General features: G+C 46.0%; 1 protein-coding gene across 1 annotated transcript in view; it reads left to right on the top strand.

The window, feature by feature from the left end:
* The window catches only part of PIGS (phosphatidylinositol glycan anchor biosynthesis class S), a 48,369-nt gene that overhangs the window by 411 nt on the left and 29,071 nt on the right, over positions 1–18,887 (top strand). The window contains exons 3-5 of the mRNA XM_075854269.1: positions 2,618–2,729; positions 6,347–6,436; positions 9,375–9,466. Of these exons, the coding sequence (XP_075710384.1) occupies positions 2,618–2,729; positions 6,347–6,436; positions 9,375–9,466 (294 nt within the window). The remainder of the gene's footprint in view (positions 1–2,617; positions 2,730–6,346; positions 6,437–9,374; positions 9,467–18,887) is intronic.

Here is an 18,887-nt window from a genome sequence, read left to right as displayed (position 1 = left end):
ATGTGCACACCCTTCGTATGGGCATTACTTTTGATCCTGCCTGATCTTACAGAGGGTGTGGAGAGAGGCCCGTCCGTCAGACCCACGCCGATTATCGATATATCATCGTGTCTGGTCATTGTGACACCGAAGAAGCACCAAGTGCATTATTATCGACTTCGCCCCTTCTCCTCTTTAGTGTCCTTGGCACAGTGGCAGGTGACAATTGGCACAGTGGCTGGCAATTAATTAGAATAGGATTCTTACACAAGACCTCTCGGGTATTGAATGGTTCTGGCAGCAACTGGACTGCCCGGCGTGTTACCTGCGTCTCTCCACGCACAATAAACTTATCAGGAGACGGCGCGTAAAGTAAAAAGCCATGCAATTATCATAGACAAACCGTAGCCGTGTAATAAATTGTACTGAAGAGCGCAGTGATGGCGATGCTGCCTGGGTCAACTAAAAGTGACTGCCTTATAAGATGGAAACATTAAAGGGGTTTTCCCATGAGACATTTATGACATATCCACAGGATATGTGATGTCAGATGAGGGTCCCACCTATCCCCAGACTGGGGCTCCCTAAACCCCGTCCTGACGCTCTGTGTTGCGGCTGAATTCCGACCATGAAAATGCTTACCTGGTAGGGAGTTAAGAAAACGGCGTAGCTCACTGAGCTACTTTTCCGTAAGTCCCATAAAACTGAACAGCAGTTACGTTAACAGCGTAGCTCGCATGCTATGCTGCTTCCATAACTGCCATTCGCTACTGTGGGAGTTACAGAAACAGCGTAACTCAGCGAGATAGGCTGTTTTAGTAACTCCCGACCATATAAACAGGAAATGGCCGGGAGGCAGTGAGAACAGGCATTGGTAGGACAGGGGTTTAGGGGGCCCGTTCTAGAGATATGTGCAGATCCCAGAGGTGTGACCCTCATCTATCTGACATTTATGACATATCCTCTAAGGATGAGGGTGGTCACTCGCAACCCCAGAGTTATATTAGCAGCTCCCATTTTGGCGGACCTAGCCTGATCATGTGTTGCCTGGATGGCCATACAATTGAAGAGCCGCCATATAATCCTACACTTCACAAGCAGTGGACATTGCAAAGGAAAAGTATGGTTGGCTGTCATTTCTGTAAACCTACAAGAAACATCAAACAAAAGAACAAGGGAGTCCCCACTGAACTGTAGAACAACCAAAAAGCACAGGGAACATAGCACCCAAATAGAATGTAAGAATATGTATCTTCCACGTATCGTCAAAAATGTAAATCTTTATTAATAATAAATAACAATACATGATCTCACCTAAATATATATAGATGAACTCCGTAAAGACAGGTCATATATGAAGAGCAGCATCAGTGAGGTATAGATGTAAATATACCCAGGGGTGAACAGAAAAACCCATCTCAAACAGAACGTCCCACGCTCTACCTCACCATATAATACAGAGCATTTATTGCTAAACAGCAATGGTCAGATATAAGACTTATAGGTACGTGAAGATAAATGATGAATATGCATAAGGCAAAGACCTAAATGCAGCAATATAAATGTAAGCTAGAATTCAGCTAAGTGATTCATCAAAAATGAGTAACCGTACCTAAAGACATGGTAAAGGGAGGAGGGCACGTCAGGAGATGTGGCACAGAAAAAACGCCTCGACGCGCGTTTCGCCTAAGACCGGCTTTGTCAGGAGGCTGACTATACTAAAATATTGGGGGTTTAAATAGAAAAGCTGTAAGCGCAATATTGTTTTCTCCTGCGGATGGTCCGCAAATCGGCGCTCAGCTCACATGATGAGGGCCACGCATCACCAGAAGCGATATGTGTCTGCGTGGTGACAGAGCGCCCCGTCAAATTACGCCAGACGCTCATCACCAGGGAAATACAGACAAACAAAACAAGCACTCTGGAATGCGGTGCCCTCAGCGCATGCGCAAATAAGCGTCTGTGCATGAAACACACAGGCGAAAAAAGGCTGATGGAACATTGTCTACTGTAAGGACAAGAATCAAAGATACAAATCTATAAGGACTATAATCAATGTAATATATACATAACAACAAAAACATATATATATATAATGTGTGTGTGTGTGTGTGTATATATATATGAAATTCATCATACGATAGATGAATAAATGGCTGCCATTTCTGATAACCTGTATGGCTTCAGTGTAACCTCTTCAAGCGACAAGAGAGCTGCAGCACGGACTCATTCACTTGAGCGCAGAGGTTGGTTGGAAGTCTCGGTGTAAGGAATAAAAATGACGGTAACTCTGCATTCTGGTAATCAGTGGAGATCCCAGAAATCAGTCCCCCCCCCCACCGATATACTGTCACTTCTTATCATGGGAATACCCCATTAAGTGGCCGCCTTGTCTGTCAGTTTTCAGGACATGCAGTAGAAGCGGGGACAGTTCTTGAATAAATGGGACTGTCCCTCTGAATCTGGGACACTTGGGAGGAGTGGCTGTTATAGCAGCAAAGGGGGAGCTGCTCCAAAATAGTGCATAAGATTTTGCAATGAGGTGTTCACCATACGAAGGGCCCAGTCGTCTTATCCTCGTAGAGTAAAGGATTCTAATATGGCGTGACATTCTCATTTAAACCTATGTATGTTTCAGCTCCAGCTCACTGTCCCTATAGATGTGGTGCTTTCTAAAGGAACATTGACAGCGGAACAACAAAGGAGAATCCCAGCTTCAGATATACAGGAAACCGAGACTGTGCTAAACTGTAAGTATCTCTCCTTGGACTGAAATCCGTGATTTGTATTCATGGTTTCTCTGCGCAGTATGTACGCGTACAGCCACACGCTGCAAATTTTGTTACAGGAATTTCTGTGACTGAAAATCTGGCATGTGTGACTGCACTCTAAAGGGGTATCCAGGAAATAACACTGAAGACTGAGAGAAAAGTCCTCAGCACTAGTATATTTTGATGCGATAGTCATAGGGTAAGAGGTAATTCGTGGCACTTGCTGTCTGGTTGCTGAATGGAGTAGACGTAGTCATCAATGTGTGATCATTAAATGGGAAATCCTCTTTCAGGTAGAATTACCGCATAGACTCCGTTGCTTTAAGAGAACCTGTCTCCTCCATTAGGCTTCGTTCACATCTGTGCTAGGGTTCCGTCGGAGCTTTCCATCGGAACGGAGCCCTGACCGACACAAATGGAAACCATAGGTTGATTTCAATGGTGACGGATCCGATGCCAATGGTTTCTGTTTGTCTCCATTGTGCAAGGGTTCCGTAGTTTTGACGGAATGAATACTGTAGTCGACTACGCTATTGATTCAGAACCCCTGCACAACGGAGACAAACAGAAACCATTGACATCGGATCCGTCACCATTGAAATCAAACCTATGGTTTCCGTTTGTGTATGTCAAGGCTCCGTTCCAATGACAAGCTCCGTCGGAACGGAGCCGTAGCGCAGATGTGAACGAAGCCTTACTCAGTTTTTATGCACATTTTTTTTTCTTCAAAATTTTATTTTCCGTTTTCGTAAGAACATTGTGTTATGGTGTAAAGCAAGGCTGCACCAACATCGGCTCGCAGGCCAACAACTGAGATTACATAGGCACCATAATCACAGAGAGAAATATCACAAAATGCAGAGAAGATTGAAATTAGAGAAGCTCTGGTATGCACCCTGAACCTGCAGCCATGCATATATACCCGTAAGGAAGAACAGTAAAGCATTGCAGTGCAACGAAAGAGGGGAGAAGACAGAAGAAAAAGAGAAGGGGGAAAGGACTGATCTGACCCATGGGCCCACTGGGTAAGCTCAAGAAGCCATGACGGTCTTGTAATCCTCTGAGGATTGAAAGCGAATCCATTGACGCCATGTTTTGAGGAAGGCGGCATGGGATCCCTTCATTGATGCCGTGAGGTCCTCCATTCTCATGATCTCCTGAATTTTACCAAACCACATGCCCACAGTCGGGGGACAGGATTGTCTCCACAACGCGGGAACACATGCCCTGGCTGCGTTCACTAGATGGCTCACCACTGACCGTCGGTAAGCAGATAAAGGCATCTCACACAAGTGGAGCAGGAAGAAGCCCGGTGACCTCGGGTGGGGGAAATCCGTAAATTTCGAGGTAATGCGCCATACCTCAGACCAAAAGTCCGTCAGCAGGGTGCAGTCCCAAAAAGTATGTAAGAGAGTACCCACATGGTCTCCACATCTCCAACACATCGGCGAGACCGCCGGTAACATCACATGCAATCTGGAAGGCACCCTATACCATCGAGACAAAATCTTATACCCTGCCTCTTGAAATCTACTAGCCAGAGATGATTTATGTGTCATGTGGAAGATGCGATCCTTATGCTCTGGGGTAAATTTTAGACCGAAGTCCCGTTCCCAGCTAAGCAAGTATGATGGTGTGGACAGGGTGGAGGGAGAGATCAGGAGGGCATAGAGTCTAGACAGTGCGTGAGGAGTTGTGCCAGTACATAAGCGTTCAAAAGGGGAGTTATCTCGCGAATACGCCGCTGGGTCAGCTAAGGACACAAGGAAGTGTCTCAATTGGGTAATCTGCCAAAAAGAAAAAGAGACCGGGTCCGACATGGACTCCAACTGAGTGCTACTCATCCACACCTCATCCTGTAGAAAATGGGCCGCACGTCCTTTATCTGCCTTCAACCAGTGCTGGAAGGGACCTCCATCCCGTCCCGGTGGAAATGCAGGGTTTCCCAGGACCGGGAACATCGGGGAGGGAGAGATCTCTTTCCGAGGAAAGATCTGTGCCGCAATCGCCAGAGTGGGCCCAATCGTCAGATGTGTCCTTGCCGCCAGAGGGACCTGATTGCCCAACCATGGTAAGGCCTGCAAAGGAACTTCCATGGACACCAGTCACGCAATGTCACGCAAATACAGTAAACAACTAAAGGCACAAATTGAAAGTGGCACAACCCCGGACCCACCCAACTAGTATTTAAACCTGCCCTCCCCGTTAAACTAAGCTTTTGAACCGATTCATACTATAGAGAACTCCGTAGCTGGTACAGGAGGCCCCTAGAGCCACACCAGCAACGACTGCAGTCACGGCTAACGGGGAATCCTGTGGAGAAAAGAGGGGTTAAGTGCAAATAAAGTCCCACATGAGCGTAGAAGATCAATCCCTCCGCGGGGATCGGCACCTCTGAGGCCGTGGTTCGACTGGTCCAGCTCCACCATCTCTTCGTGGGGATCGCCGCCCCGAAAGCCGTGGATCAGACATCTCGACTCCAGGGCGAGGTGCATGATGCAGAAAATCAGGGTAGGGACCACCTCTAGTAGAAAACTGTGCCGGGGGTTCAGTCCAATCCGGTAGCCGCACCGGTGAGATGTCCAAAAATCAGAAGGCCTCCTCCAGGTCGTCCGGGGACCTGACCGCGAACGATTGCCCTTGTCGGCGAAGGATGATGTCGAAGGGTTGGCCCCATCTGTATGTAGCTCCTGCAGACTTGGTTGCTTCCAGCAATGGACGGACAATTCTGCGCATGGAGAGAGTCAATCGGGATACATCCGGCAGGACGGTGATCTCGGAGCCCTGAAAAGTAACGGCTCCCTTCTCCCACGCTCTCCGGGCAATCTCCTCCTTCTGCTTATAGAAGTGTACCCGACATATGACGTCTCTGGGACGGTTACCATCTCTGACCCGGTGACCTGCCAGCCTATGAACTCTGTCCATCTCGATGGCCATGTCTCATGGGCGATCCAGGAGGTTGTTAAAGATATGTGACACGGCGTCGTAGAGGCCATCCGGGGGTACTGATTCTGGTACACCCCTCAACTTCAGGTTATTGCGTCTCCCCCTGTTTTCAACATCGTCTAAATGGAGAGAAAAGTCCCGTAAGCGAGGCTTGGGTGGCCAGAGACTGTTTCTATGTCCATACAGGACATTTCAAGGAGGCTTGTTTACCTTTGCATCGCTATGGCAAGTGATTGAGGAGCACTACTGCTACCCCTGTCTTGTGTCATATCGATTTGAAAGGTTTTTCAATATCACCTGTTTCCTGACATTTATCAGGGACCGTGGATCTGTGTGCCTACGCCTACACTCAGTACTTTTGGCATTTAGTGCCCTATTTTTAATACTATACGAATAAAACTACTTTTAACGTTTTTCTAGGCAGGACTATACATATAGATATATGCCAATACATTACATTTTAAAAATGTAAAATCCCCCAGTGGGATTAAAAAGTCAAATTAAGAAAAAAAAAAAGAAAAAAATTCACATTTTTACAAGAAAAAAACTTTATTAAATATAAGTCCCAAAAAATGTAAATAATATACCGTGCACGTTTTGTATTTTCACGACTGTAAATCTAGTCTTGTTTTTTTGTGCTTTCTCTACAGCTCACACAACTTTTAATTGTCGCTATGAATTCAGGTACAGGAGGACGAGCACGGAGGAGGACGAGATTCTGTCGTTGCCGAGCTTGTCAGGTATGTAATGGTTCCATTATCACTTTATCGCTCTTCTATTTTTTATTTTATTATAACATTGTACAGGCCAAAAATAGCCGTACAAGAGTACAGAAATACAATATGGTATGGTATGCATACAAAGCCTCGAGGGTGGAATGTAGGAAAAGTACAATACTCTGCGGTCCCATGGATATCAAAAGTAAAAATGTTACTTTTTAAAAATCTTTGTAAATTACAGTATTTAAAAATACCGATAACTGCAATGGAGGAGCTGTAGCGCAGAGTGTCCAGAAAGTATTCTCCTTTGTATAGGTCCCTATTTTATTGATGTGTAAAGAATTGGAATCCTATATATGTGTAAGAGCTCATTCAGACTATTTCCACATCCGAGTGTAGAACGGACAGCACCCGGACTGAAAAAGGACACGTGATGAAAAAACTGCAGCTTCTTTGTCTTTTTTTCATGCAGAAATGGCCCATAGAAGTCAATGGGTCTGCATGAAAAACAAAGGCCACGCGGATGCCGTCCGTTCCATATTTCATGGACGGTTGTTCGAAGACCCTTGAAAAGTGAAACTAAGAACTAGAGCCAGAGCAGCGCGGTCCTGAATATAAGCAAGAAGGCAAAAATACACAAAATAAATATCTCACAATACCCTATGCTATAAGCGTTTCTGCAGTGATGTGACCATCATTGGGGTGTTCATCGGGTTGGGCCAATTGTGGACATTCTTCAGTTTTCTTTCATAGACGTTAAAACGGATGGCACGCTGACGCCATCCAGACAGAAACAAAAACGACGAACTGAAGGCAATCGCAGAAAAAAACGGATGCAAAATCGTCAGTTTTACATAGTCTGAACGCAAACGGGTTTAACCATGCTCGTGTAAACAAGCCTTTAGAGAGTGGCACACTATCCTGATTTCACACTGTGGGATATATATATATATATATATATATATATATATATATATATATATGTGTGTGTGTGTATGTCCCACATATATATGGTTGCAGCGGAGCAGAGATTTCCCATGTGCGTCAAAGCACAAAGTCAGTTGTTACAATGTCAAATTATTTCAAGGCCTAAAAGTTCTGATTAAAGTAAAGACGTTAAGGGCTAGTTCACACGGAGTGTTTTGCAGGAGGAAAAATCCTCCTGCAAAATCGGCTTCAGGCGTTTTTTGCACAGTGGTTTGACAAAAACGTGTCAAAACACTTGTCGAGGCGTTTTTTTTTCCTTCTCTCACTGATTGACATGGGGTTTTGAAGGCAGAAACCGCCTCAAGATAGGTCATGACGCTTCTTTTTACCGTCAGGTAAATCAATGGGAGGCATTTTCGGGCGTTTTTTGACGAGTTTTGCGGAGCGGTTTCCATGCCAAAAAACTCTGTGTGAACAGGGCCTAAGGTTATCAGACAGACACTGTTTTATTGGATTACTCTTCGCTATTCATCTGATCTGCAAATATTTACTTCTGTGCTTCGTTTTAGGCCAAATGCACACTATGTATATTGTGTGTATTTTCCCGTGGCAAATCCGCAGCGTAATACGGTATCCGCAAAGTAAATGAGATTCCAAGTAATTTCATCTACACGTTGCAGAATTTTTCCACACATAAATTTAACTGTGGTGAATATTTTAAAACCTGCAGCATGTTGATTTATCTTGCGTTTGTCTCAAAATTTTACCTGATGTGTTTAAAAACGCACCAAAATCCGCAGCATAAAATCTGCACGTGTTTCCACTTCAAAATGCAAAAAAAAAGGGCATCAAAAACAGCACCATTAAGTGTGGATTTTACCAGCGGAATTGCCTGCGATTATTTTCTGTTTTGATGGGGATTTTCTGCACCAAAATATGCAACGTGTGCATGTAACCTTCGAGCTGCATTGTGCACGCACTACTGTTTTTTTGTTTTTTTTAGTGTATAGATTATTTTCTGTTGACACGAGGGCATAGCATTTAGGTTTTGAGAAATACCACTACAATAATATTAGGCCGGGTTCACACACATGTAGCATAAATACTGCAGGATTTTCCGCAACGGCTTTTGTTGCAGAAAACCCGTCAAGCCGAGTGGATGAGATTTGAACAAATCTCATCCACGTGCTGCATAAAAAATCAGCCGAAAAAAACAAACGCTCAAAAATTCAACTGCGGTACAGTATTTTAATCCGCAGCATGTCAATTTATGCTCCAAGTTCAATGGTTTTCTGTTGCGGGACTTCCCCCATTGAATTAAATGGGGAGGTAAAACCCGCAACAAATAGTGACTCCGCCGCAAAAATCCCTCTGCGTCCAGCCCCGCCTCCAGAGATGACGTTTCATCCCATGTGACTGCTGCAGCCAATCACGTAATCTCTAGAGATCAGCCTGAAGGATGTCAGGGGCTATGCGTCGCCATAGCTACCGGTAAGTATAGGCTTTTTAGTGCGGTTTTTCGCCGGAATTCCATGCGGGCTCCAGGGCGGAGACGCTGTGTACCTGTATCTGCCCTGTGTTCACATTCTCTAAATCATTATCTTCGCTAGGCATGAAGACTCTCCCGAGTATATAGCGATCATTTTCTGCTGGGCTGGAATATTTTATTGAGCTAACCATATTAAGCTGTTTGGAGCGGCATGTAACCCCTTGTGTTCAATAAGGTGTCATCCCAGCAAGCTTCAGGTGCAGAGCCATGTGCAGCTGACACACTCAGCCAATCACACGTATGGCCGCGGTCCCTCACAGGTGAGGTCACGGTGCTTGCTGTTTATTTCGACGAGGTCTTAGGATTGCCAGGGTTTCCCATGTATGAGGTCCCTGTTTCGATAATAGTTTGGTTTTATCCATTTCTTTTTTTGTTCTACTGTTTAATGTTTTATTGATGAGGACGTTATTTATAAGCTTATAGGAAGGGTTGTTCAGATGAATGAGAACGTGTCCGATTCACAAATGTCCGTCTATTTTACAGAAGCAGATAGAGCTCTCCAACAGCAAAGCAAAGGAATCCAGGGATCTCTGTCCCTGTTTATTATACCGGAGACCACACCGCTTTTTCCTCAGGTAATGTCTACACATGTAACCACTGCTTTCTAGAACCATCTAATAAATGTAGAGTGCAGAGAGGATCTTGTAGCACTGCTATGTCCTTGCGATACGTTGACAGCTATTGATTTCAATGGGCGCAGTGTGATTATTCACCTTCCCTGTATAATGGCCACAGTTGAAGTGAGCGTCAACCAGGAGACCTGCCTCATGGACAATTCCTTTAACCCATTCATACATTATTGGTATTATTTAAGCATTGCTTTTCCCCTATGCTAGTGCTTAAAGGCCATGCAAACCTTTGAACATGTTTTATTTTTTTTTTATTTTTTATTTTTCAAATATCCTTTTTATTGTCAGTTTTCACATTTTCTTACAAACATTTCACGTAAGAGTTACATCATGAGTGCGCAGCACTCAACTGTCATGGGATTAACTTTTAAATTAAATTCAACATAACATATAAACACACCAACATAGAAACATGGCATAATTGTCGATCTTCAGATGGACCAAACAAACATGACTCCCCCAACTCCAACACCACCTAGATCATCAATGAGTTTCCACTCATCCTTTCTCCCCCAGCTGGTTCACAGTTGCATCCTCCCTAAAACGCCTGCCAAGAGCTGCGTGCAGTACCACTTTGTGTACTGGAAAGGCCTAACAATTTCCGCTATTTCGGCTGTTGTACATTGCGTTTCTATAAATACTTGCCACTTATCAAATAGCTTCTTGGTTCCCGTTTCCTTCCGCCTTTCCACCTCCACCCTCTCAAGAACCAATAACTGTTTCAGCCGTGACACAATCAATTCTAACCCCGGCGTGTCTGCCTCTAACCAGTGACTCAGGAGGCATCTCAAAGCTACCAGTAAAATCGTGTGCACCAACACGGGAGGTGATCTCACTCCTCGAGCACCCTCTTCCTCTGGCGGCCGCGCCTGATGGAATAGTAGCGCTTGAGGCGTCATTGGGAGATTCGTTTTCCAATGGTCCTTAATATATTTCTGTACCATCCCCCAAAATCGTTTCGTATGTACACACCCCCACACTCCATGCCACAAATTCGTCAGTGGTGTATTGCACTTGGGACAACTTGTAATGCGATCAGGGAAAGATTGTGAGGGCAAGATATTAAAGCCATATATAGCTGCATGCATCAACTTGAAATAGGTTTCCCTCCAGCTCTCATTTATCACACTCTTCCGTACCGTCTCCCAACCCCCCAGTATGGTCTCTCCTATATCTGGATCCTGAGTCCACCGTTCCCAGCTTTTAAAACTAATCCTTAATTGCGGACGAACAAAACCCTCTCTCAATGCTCTATACAGCCCCCGAAATGGTCGCCCGCCCAGTTGTTGGACCCATGACCTCATCCAGAGTGTGCGTAGTAGCTTCCTTACTCAAATCCCTGAGCCTGGAGGTACAAAATGTTCGTACCTGAAGTACTTGCAAAAAATTGACTCTATCTACTATGGGTCTGAGTTTAGCGGTGATTTCCTCCCCAGTTAACCACCTATTTTCCTCCTGTATGCATAAGATCCCCTGCGCTATCAATGCCTACCCTCCCCCATGAGGCAATTCCTTCCCCCTTGTCCATTCCCGGTAAAAACTCCGGATGACCGCTCAACGGCATATACTTCGATACCAGGTGGGGTAACCCAAACTGCTTACGTACCACTTTCCAAGCTAGAACTGTATCTCTCAATACAATGGAGGTTTTGAGACGGCACGGAAGAGAAGCGATTCTACAATGTAACAAAGCTTTCAGGTTCCAAGGTGAAGCATACTCCCCTTCCAGATCTAAATTGGAATAATTACTTGTTTCATGAAGCCAATCTACTACATGACGCATAAGACAGACCACGTTATAACCCCTGACATTCGGAAAGTTCACACCCCCTTCTTGTTTACCCATCATGAACTTGGTGAGTGCTATGCGCGGCCTTTTTCCTGCCCATATAAATTTAGTGAATGAAGCCGTCAATTTCGAGACATCCACATGCTTCAATAAGAGAGGTAGCGTTTGAAAGGGGTATAGCAATCTAGGAAAACTAACCATCTTGATCAGATGACATCTTCCCAAGAGGGACAACGGCAATTGGCCCCATCTAGTGAGTTCCGCTTGTATTTTTTTAATTAACGGGGGATAATTTAAGCCATACAGAGTGTCTGGTACCCTCCCTATTTTGATACCCAGATAGGTAATGCAGTGTTCCACCGGTGATATCCCGCAACCCAAGGATTGCCAAAAGGTCTTTGGCAATGGCCTGCCCAACTCCAGCAGTTCGCTCTTAGCTATATTGACTTTGTATCCCGAGCATTGCCCAAATTCCTGCAAAAATTGAAAAACCTTCCCTAAATGCTCCTGAGGGTTTGACATAAAAAGTATGACATCATCAGCGAATAGGGCTAATTTCACTGCACAAGATCCCACTTGAATGCCTCTGAACATATCCGATTCCTCCAAGAATCTGGCCATAGGTTCCAGTGCTAGATTGAATAGCAGGGGCGACAAGGGGCAACCCTGTCGTGTTCCTTTATGTAATTGGAAGGGATCTGATAGGAATCCTGAGGAGTGAACACGTGCTTGCGGGCTATTGTAGACTCCCTTCAGGAAGACCCGGAAATCTCCCTGAATGTTCATTTTGTCTAGCACCATCCCCAGCCATTCCCATTGTATGTTATCAAAGGCTTTCTCTGCGTCTAGCGCTAAAAGTGCCGGCCTGGTACCTGGCTGGGGATCGTGCCTGACTGTTTCTAGCACCGTCAATACCTTGCGTAAATTTGTCACTGCAGCCCTGCCCTTTACAAAGCCTACCTGAGATTATCCCACCAGTATGGGTAGATACATAGCCAGTCGATTGGCCAAAATTTTTGTGAGCAATTTCTGATCTTGATCTATCAGCGAGATGGGGCGGTACGACCCCGGGTCAAGAGGATTCTTCCCCTTCTTGGGTAACACCTTTATATGCGCTACCTTGGCCTCTGCTGGTAAAGCTCCCGTTCCTAGTAAAGTATTATAATATGCCACCAAGGTAGGGCTGATTTCTTCTCTCAGAGATTTGAAAAACTCCCCTGTGAATCCATCCGGACCCGGGGCCTTTCCGTTAGATAATGTTTTAATGGCGCTCCAAACTTCCTCTAGTGTAATCTCCGCGCTCAAATGACCATTCTGCTCCTGGGTGAGCCCTGGCAACGTCACCTTCTCCAAAAATTCCCTCCCTTTTTGGAGATCTATGGGTGTTTCTGAGTAAAGGGCTTGGTAATATTTACTTAATATGGTATTGATTTTTTTTGGGTCCGAGGTAGGAGTTCCGTTTGATTCTTTAAGTGTTGAAATATGTGCCGGTGCATACCTCCCCTTTGCTAACCGCGCTAATAATTTGCCCGCCTTATTGCCGAAACGCATTAAATCAGCATCAAATTGGGACCGGTAAATACTCTCTCTTTTGTCTAACCATTGATCAAACTGTCGCTTGGCTTCCTTCCATTCCTCCCCCAATAGCATTGATGGTGAATGTAGGAATGCTGTGTACGCACGCCGCAATCTGTCGCTCGCTGCCTTGTATCCTTCGGTCGTCTTACGTTTAAGATTAGACATATACTGCATGATTTTCCCTCTTATTACCGCCTTGGCTGTACGCCAATACAATGACGGTTCCGAGCGATGCGCTACATTATCCCCATCGAATTCCATCCACCACCCCTTAAGCTTCTGTGTAAAGCCCTCATCCTTTGCCAGAAAAGCGGGAAACCTCCAGATAAAATCCGTTCCTCTAGCTACTGTGTCAGCCAATGTAATGGTAACCGGAGCATGGTCTGAAATAACTAGATCTTCAATTGCCGCTTCACGTAAACGTCGCGCCATTGCGTCACTAACTAACAAATAATCAATACGCGACCATGACTGATGAACATGAGAGAAATGTGTATATTCCCGCGCATCTGGGTGTAAACTCCTCCACGCATCTATTAGGGCCGTGTGTCTTAAAAAGTCGGGCAAGATCCTATCTCTGCTTCTCTGCGAACTAGTCCCTGCGCTCCTATCCTCCTTTGAAGACCTTACAGTGTTAAGGTCTCCCCCTAAAATCAAAAACCTAGTGCGATCCTGCTGGAGTTGGGTTTCCAAGTGACCAAAAAAAACCAGTGTTAACCGTATTTGGGCCGTATACATTATAAATACTGATGGTTTCCCCTTCATGCTCCATCACTAGATGGATCCAACGGCCCTCGTCATCCCGCTCCTGGGACACCAGCGTAAACGCAAAGTTTTTATGTACCAGAATTATAACTCCCGCCTTACCCTCCCTTGCCGACGAGCCAAAAACCTGACCCACCCAGAACTTTTGCAAATACTTAAACTCCGGCTCGGTAAGGTGAGTTTCCTGCAATACGGCCACATCAGGATGCAATCGTTTCATGTGCCTTAAAAGTTTGGTCCGTTTCTGTGGGGATCTCAGCCCTTTAACGTTCCAAGAAACTATTTTCATGTTATTGGACCGTGTTTAAGATGAGCTAAAGTGCCTAAAAGTCGTGTGGAGTCCAGGGAGTCAGATCCGTCTTTTCCCAAGAGCCATGTACAAACATTAACATTAACATCATAACCAAACCCTGGCTTGTAAGCCAGAACCAACAAGGCCAACCATCCCTTACCTAACATAATCATAAAATTACCTGCGGCAAGGGTTAGCAGTCCCTTAATACCCACTGGTGTATGTGACTTCACTTTTTTCTGTTATGCCAGAACGCGCCCCTCCCTCCCCCTCCCCCCCAGCCTGCCTATATGGCTCCTTCCATGAGGAAGTAACACCTGCCCTTGCCCCCTCAGTACCTCTTTGTCGCCTGCGCACCCTTATGTACATTCCCTTATCATTACTTTAACAGCCTAGAGTCCGTTAGGATTGCATCCTCACATTTCCCTATGAACCTTGCTTCGCTTCAAGGTTTCCCTACCTCCGTGTCCCCTATCTCCTACCACAATTTCCCTCAGTCTGCCATTGTAACAGATAACACTAATCCCTTGCGTGGGGGAGGCATTGTATCACTCCCGGTCAATCCCGCCCACCAGGGACAATCTCAGATCCTGATCTAACTCCCTCACAAATATCTTGCAGTGAAAATGCAGGGAAATATCAGAATGCATATACTTCAACCTTGATAACATTGTAACAATAGGTCAACTATTGACCGGTACATAGTGCTGTATAAGACCGCAAAATATCCCCCTCAATAACTTTCAGATTATCTGTAAACTTATCTGTAGCTGGTCGGAATCTGCAATTGGTCTACAGCGTTCACAAAATCATCATCACAACAGCTTAAATAAAATGCGCCAAAAAGGACTTCGTCCGTCAATCAGGAGACGTGGATCGGGTGCGGTCCCGTGTTCGTCTCTGCGGCTTCGGAGAGTCCCCTCTATTTCCGGCTCGACCCCCGGGATCTTCCAGGTGTGGGCATTAAGGCTTCTGCCCAGGTACGCTCCATATTTAGCCAGTTCCTTTTGTCTTCTCTTGACTTGCGCTGCGGACTATGTACTGGACTGTGACGCTCCTCTTGCTGTGATCTGTTCCCACAAAGCTCCGCAAGTGCGTCCTCCGCTTCCTGTGGAGTGGTGAAAACCTTATTCCGCCCGTTCTCTTGAAACACCCGCAGGATGGCTGGGTACTGCAGGCTAAAGCGTATTCTCGCTTGGAACAGCGCGGTGCAGATCTTGCTGAAAGCCCGCCTTCGTTTTGCAACCTCCGCCGAGAAATCCTCAAATAGTAGCACTTTCATGCCCATTATTTCCAAAGGACGCGATCTGCTGCGGAAAGCTTTCATGAGTGCCACCTTGTCATTGTAATCCAACAGTTTGAAGATCACTTGTCTGGGACGATGTGAATTGTGGTCAGCTGTTGCTGGGAGGTTTCTGGGGTCCGGCCCCACTCTATGCACCCTCTCCACCCGGCATGGACGGGGGAGACCTAAGGCTTCCGGCAATGTCCTCTCACACACTCGTTGCAAATCAGCAGATATCACCGCTTCTTTCAGCCCCACCAGTCGCAGGTTGCTCCTCCTGGAGCGATTTTCCAGATCCTCCACCTTGTCCCCCAACTGCGTAGTAACAGACAGCACCCCTCTGAGTTTGGATTGCAGGCGTTCATTTTCATCCTCCAGCAGCGTCATACGCTGTTCTAACTCATCAGCTCTGATAGTGACTTGTGCCAGCTCCGCATGCACGCGGTTTAGAGAATCTTGCACCGTTTTTTCCAGCGCCTTTTGCAGGTCTGGCGCTATCTGTTTGGCTACTTCACGGGCCAGGGTTACATAGTCAATGGCTACTGGAAGAGCGGACAGTACATGCTCTGCCGGGCTTGAAAGCTGGGACTGATGGTGCTGCAGCTCATCTTCCTGTGTGTATAGCAGGGTCGCAGTGGCGGGAAGCGCCGCCATCTTACCTCCCTTTACCACGGCCGCGGCTGATTCCTCCATGGCTGGCTTCTGCGCGCTTCTGAGGAGGTACCTGTCCATACAGGCACCACCGATGATGTTGCCGTGTGCAGGGCTGGTGACTTCCCCGCTGATTATCGTCGCCGTAGCGACTATTGCGAGCTTACAGGCTGGACGGGAGCGGGAGCTCAGTCACTCGCGTCCTGCATCCCCAGCGCCGGAACCGGAAGTCTTTTTTTTATTTTTAAAAATAACGTATTAGAGGATTATCACTACTTGCACACGATCAAGTTCAGGCCGCGAAAAATGGTCCGAGTGTCGGCCGCATTTCCCGGCCCGACCGCAGTACAGAGACAAGCAGGACCCCTTGTCAACTAAGCCGTCAATTCCGCTGACCTGACTGATTTGGCTCTGAATGCGAGATACAGCTTCTTTCTATACAGGATATATAAAAGCTGTATCTAAAAAAAAAAAAAAAAAGTTAATTTGAAATAACATAATACATTGTTTTATTAAAAAAAAGGTACGTTTATTGATTCTGTGAAAAAAAATTGAACCCTTTTACAACGGTGACAAACGGAAGCCATTAGCAAAGTACCTGTCAGGCAGGAAAAAGAACTTGGATCCAGCGCAATTTAGGTTTCAACTGTGTTTTTATTGAAAATTTTCAAAATATACATATGGCTTAGCGCTGCATGGGGGGCCATGCAATTCACATGGCAAAACAGTAAATTTCAATAGACAAACAAGACATCAGGGAGAAGACACAGGGGATTAAAAGGGGGGGGGAGGGATAGTCGGAGCTCAACCAACAACCTAATCTAGAGATTCCTGTATCCAATACTTGTCCCACACCACTTTGAACTTGTCCAGTTCATTGTCAATAGAAGCCGTCATATGTTCCATTGTACGTATTTCCCTAATTCTAGTTACTAAGTCGATGTGAGAGGGTGGGGTTGTCTGTCTCCATTTCCAGGCTATCAACGTCTTAGCTGCAGTGAGAAAGTGTCGAAAGAGTCGAGCTAGTGATTTCTCCAAAGACCTAGGGGGAACGTTCAGGAGGTAATGAAGAGGGTCTAGAGGAATATCCTGCTGCCACACCGCCAATGCCAAGTTCTTAACTTCCAACCAATACTGTTGTACCAGTGAACAGCTCCAGAAAATATGGAACAGATCCCCTCTCTGACTTCTACATCGCCAGCAATCCGACGGAATACCCGGATTGAAGCTATGCAGAAAGGCAGGGGTATGGTACCAAAACATAAGGATTTTATATTGGTTTTCCTTATATGCAGTGCAGATGGAGGTTTTAGCTGCTTGTGACAAGATAATCTGCCACAATGAGAGAGGGATGGATTTATTCAGTAAGGCCTCCCACTTCAACATGTATGCCCAGGCGGAGGGGAACCCTCCGGGGATAGCAGTATTGCATAAATGGCTGAAATAAGCCCCCTAGTGGTGGTAGCATACCGACATAACCTTTCGAAGCTTGTAGGTGCAGTGACCCTCGTGGATCTGAAAGTTTGCTGCATGTAATGTCTGATCTGAAGATAGTGAAAGAATGCAGAGGAGGGAACATTATGATGTCTTTGAAAGTAGGAGAACGGGTGAAGCTCTTGCGTGTGGGGATCAACCATGTCAGCCAAGTGAAATCCCTCAATTCCCGCCCACAATCGGACTATTCGGGGGGTAGTGCCCCCCGGAATAGTGGGAGTGTAGAGTACCGAAGTCAGGGGCGGGCAACCCGACGCCAAATGAAAGCGATTTTTACAGGTTTCCCACACCTCTCTTTGAAATCTCATGGGACCCAATAAAGATGCAGTCGGCATTACCAGTGGATCGCCCCATAACAAGGAGTTTGGGTGAACCGGTGCCATCCATAGCTTCTCTATTTCGGTCCATTTATTGTACGCCCTTAAAGACACCCAACTGGGTATGCGACGAAGATGTGCCGCCCAGTAGTACTTCACCACATCAGGGACCGATAGCCCACCCGCAGATCGACCCGATAATAAAACTGATTTCGGAATTCGATGTCTGCCGGAGTGCCATATGAACGTGAGGATAGAAGACTGCATGGCCTGCAATTCCCTCATAGGTACTGCTACCGGCAGAGTCTCAAAGTAGTACAGTAATTTAGGGAGCAAGGTCCTTTTGACCGCTGCTATGCACCCAAAAAATGACATGGGAAGAGGATCCCACCTGGCCATTAGCTGACGTAGTTCCACAAACAAAGAGGGGAAATTAGCCTTGTAAGCCGACGTATAGTAGGGAGTGAGTTGAACTCCTAAGTAGGTCAAGGAGGTTTCCTTCCAGTTGTAGGTGTAGTTATGTTTGAGGAGCAGGAGCTCCTGGTGTGGGACATTAAGAGGGAGCGCTTCTGTTTTAGATGTATTAGTTTTATACCCTGACAGCTTCCCATACCTACGGAGAACAGTAGTAAGGTTAGGAAGGGAGGTATGAGGTTTAGTGATAGTCAGGAGGACGTCATCTGCAAACAGGGAAACCTTGAACTCTTTATCTTGTATCTGGACCCCCGCTATATCGATGGATTTCCGTATCTGAGCTGCTAAGGGTTCAATGCATAGCACAAATAAAAGGTGGGGACAGGGGATACCCCTGACATGTACCATTCCAGATTTGAAACGGAGGGGAGGTGGAGTGTGGGAGTTTAATTGCCGCTGTCGGTTTGGAGTAGAGACCACGCAGCGCTGTCAAGAAAGGGCCCGAAATCCCAAATGAACTTAGAGTTTCAAACATAAATGGCCATCCCAAGCGATCAAACGCCTTCTCTGCATCTAGGCTAAGAAGGATCGCCGACTCCTTTTGCTTTTGGAGGGCATCAATGAGATCAAGGGCCCTTCGTGTGTTGTCTCCTCCTTGCCTAAGAGGCACAAAGCCTGCTTGGTCTTTGTGAATCAAAGAAGGAAGCCAAAAATTGAGTCTATTAGCTAAAAGACGGGTGAAAATTTTTAGATCAGAATTCAGAAGGGCTATGGGTCTGTAA

The sequence above is a fragment of the Rhinoderma darwinii genome, chromosome 2, assembly GCF_050947455.1.
Source record: "Rhinoderma darwinii isolate aRhiDar2 chromosome 2, aRhiDar2.hap1, whole genome shotgun sequence".
NCBI classification, from domain to species: Eukaryota; Metazoa; Chordata; class Amphibia; order Anura; family Rhinodermatidae; genus Rhinoderma; species Rhinoderma darwinii.
Note: the sequence above shows the minus strand (reverse complement) of the source record. Positions and strands in the feature narration are given on the sequence as shown.